General features: G+C 56.7%; 1 protein-coding gene across 2 annotated transcripts; it reads right to left on the reverse strand.

The window, feature by feature from the left end:
- Nucleotides 1-510: 510 nt before the first annotated feature.
- On the reverse strand, nt 511-1,780 carry LOC123125113 (uncharacterized). 2 transcript variants are annotated; one of them, XM_044545649.1, is made up of 3 exons: nt 1,346-1,780; nt 906-1,259; nt 511-783 (listed from the first exon to the last, which is right to left on the reverse strand). In XM_044545649.1, exons 1-3 carry the CDS (start codon nt 1,349-1,351, stop codon nt 739-741), a joined length of 405 nt encoding a protein of 134 aa, XP_044401584.1. In that variant the 5' UTR covers nt 1,352-1,780; the 3' UTR covers nt 511-738. The 2 variants fall into 2 exon arrangements, with proteins under 2 accessions (XP_044401584.1, XP_044401583.1); XM_044545648.1 differs by having other exon boundaries at nt 511-786; nt 1,346-1,777.
- Between the last annotated feature and the right edge of the window lie 490 nt (nt 1,781-2,270).

The raw sequence follows: 2,270 nt of genomic DNA on the forward strand, positions 1-2,270 counted from the left end.
AAGCTAGGCGCCACACTGCCTAGCTCTCAGGCGCTGCACACTGACTTAGTAATTTTCGGATCACACGGGTGCAACGCTGGCCAGGCGTGTAGCGCCTATCTATGAGGCGTTGCACAGTATAGTGTGACGCCTTCGTGTCGGACGTCACATAAAAAGGTCAGCCGCGTGAAATAGTTTCATGGACAGTTCATTCCGGGATTTGATTTCGTCCATAGGTTAAATTTGTCAAATTTGCCTCAGGAGCCCCCATTGCCTATTGCGGTCACTGATACAGTGGACTGGCACACGACCCCGGGATGCATACGGCCAAGCCCGGACCCAATGTCGCCGTGTCCTCTCGTGCAATGCAGTGTGATGTGAGAGCTCGTTTGTTTGCAACTTAAACTTGATCAGAATTTGTAAACATTGTGCTTCTCGGGCTGATGAACACAGAGATGTTGCACACAGAAGGAAACCTCACCCACGTTACAGAGAGAGAGAGAGAGAGAGAGAGAGAGTAGAAGCTCGAAATGGTCATAGCCAGTGTTACCCACGCCACATCATACAAAAAAGAGAGTAGAAAGTCCAACTCTAAAAGAGTAGCAGTAATAACTATCTTGCCACAAGCCAAGAGATCACCACGAACGTCGCAGAGAGAGAGAACTACCCAACAACAAGAGAAAGTGAAAATGTAAATACTACTCCGGTATAAACACGCAGCTTCCCGCTTCCCGTTGGCAGGCATGGGAGGGGTTCGGCTCAGGCGACGCAGCCCAGGCAGCCCATCATCCACAGGCTCCTCCTCTGCTGCACAAGCCGCATTCAAACAACGAAAAGATCAGTCAATAAGTTCCAACCATTACGACAAAAATTAAAGAAACCCGCTCCAGCAGTAATTACACATTCTTTTATGGGGCCGTACGTACCTTGCTTGGCCGCCGGTTGGGGGTGAACTCCGGCGGCGGCACCTGGTACAGGTCCGCGTCGACCGGCCGCACCACCCGCCTGGAGGTGCCGCCCTTGGCCGTTGCAGCGGCGTCCAAGGACGGCCTCGCGTGCTGACGCTCCCGGGACACGCTGTCGCAGTCCGCCGGCCGCCGCCGCCTCGCTTGCTGCTTCTTGGGCGCGGGCTTGTGCGGGGGCGGCGAGTACTTGAACCACACGTCGCTGCAGGCCTGCGGCTCCGGCATGGCGTACCACGCCGCCGCCGCCGCCGGCTCGTCGTAGTGGTAGTAGTAGTTCCACTCCCCGAACGCCGGCACCTGAGGCCTCCTCGCCTTCTGCAAGACCAATACAGACCGAGCACAAGGATGAACACCACACCCATGATCCTCGATGAACTTGGCACTGGCATGGGATGCCTTACCTCCATCTGGCTCGGCACGGGGCAGGGCAGGGCAGACAGAAGGAGTTAGAGAAGGAGCTAGAGAAGAAGAAGAGAAGCCAGCAAGCAAGCTGGGGTGGGCCGGTCAGTGTGGGGATGGAAGCTCCTCCAATGGTTGGCTGGCAGGCTGGCTGGATGTGCGTGTAGTTATTTATAGCGAGAAGCGGGGGAGCAACGGAGCGCCAGCAACGCCGGTCAGAGCGAGCCGGGCGCGCGCTCCGGTGTGCGGCGTTGAAGTGAGGAATGGGGCTTCGGGTTCGGGACCGGCGAGGTTTGACAAAGGGCGAGCGAGCGGTAGAGAGAGGGGGGTGCAGTATGGAAGGCCGGACCTTTTCAGCGGGGTAGGAGCACTGCTGCTAGCACTGTAGCCTGCAGCGGGCTAGGCATCGACGGGCAGAGCGGTGTCTGTCCGGCCGGGCCGGCCGTGGTCCCTCGTTTGGCGGGCGGGCTTTTACTGCGCACGCATCGGGCGCCGTTCCTTTTCTACGCCTCGCTGCATGTCGTCGCCGGGTTCGCCGCTGACCCCCGCGGCCCTCTTGTCGCGCCCCGTGCTGTTGTGTTTCGGCATCATCGCCGGCTGATTATTAGAAAATCGGAGTGAGCGTCGCGAAGCTGGCACGCCCTGCTGCCCGGATGACTCCGAGGTGTCGCGGTAACACGCTTTGACAAGATGGCTTCTACCGCAAGCTTTGTACTACGTATTAATATTGCTTCTGCTCTCGTGTCGACGAGTGTGGCTCGGAATCTCGGATTGTGTTACTCGAGGTAGTACTAGTATTCAAATGAGTGAACACACCTATCGTAAACGTTGGATGCTCTTAACTCTGAACGATGGAAATTTTGCTCTCAAAATGCACATGGAGTACAAAAGGTATTGTAGTACTAGGGCTTTTGCTCTAGCGAAAAT

This window comes from Triticum aestivum, chromosome 5D (genome assembly GCF_018294505.1).
Source record: "Triticum aestivum cultivar Chinese Spring chromosome 5D, IWGSC CS RefSeq v2.1, whole genome shotgun sequence".
NCBI classification, from domain to species: domain Eukaryota; kingdom Viridiplantae; phylum Streptophyta; class Magnoliopsida; order Poales; family Poaceae; genus Triticum; species Triticum aestivum.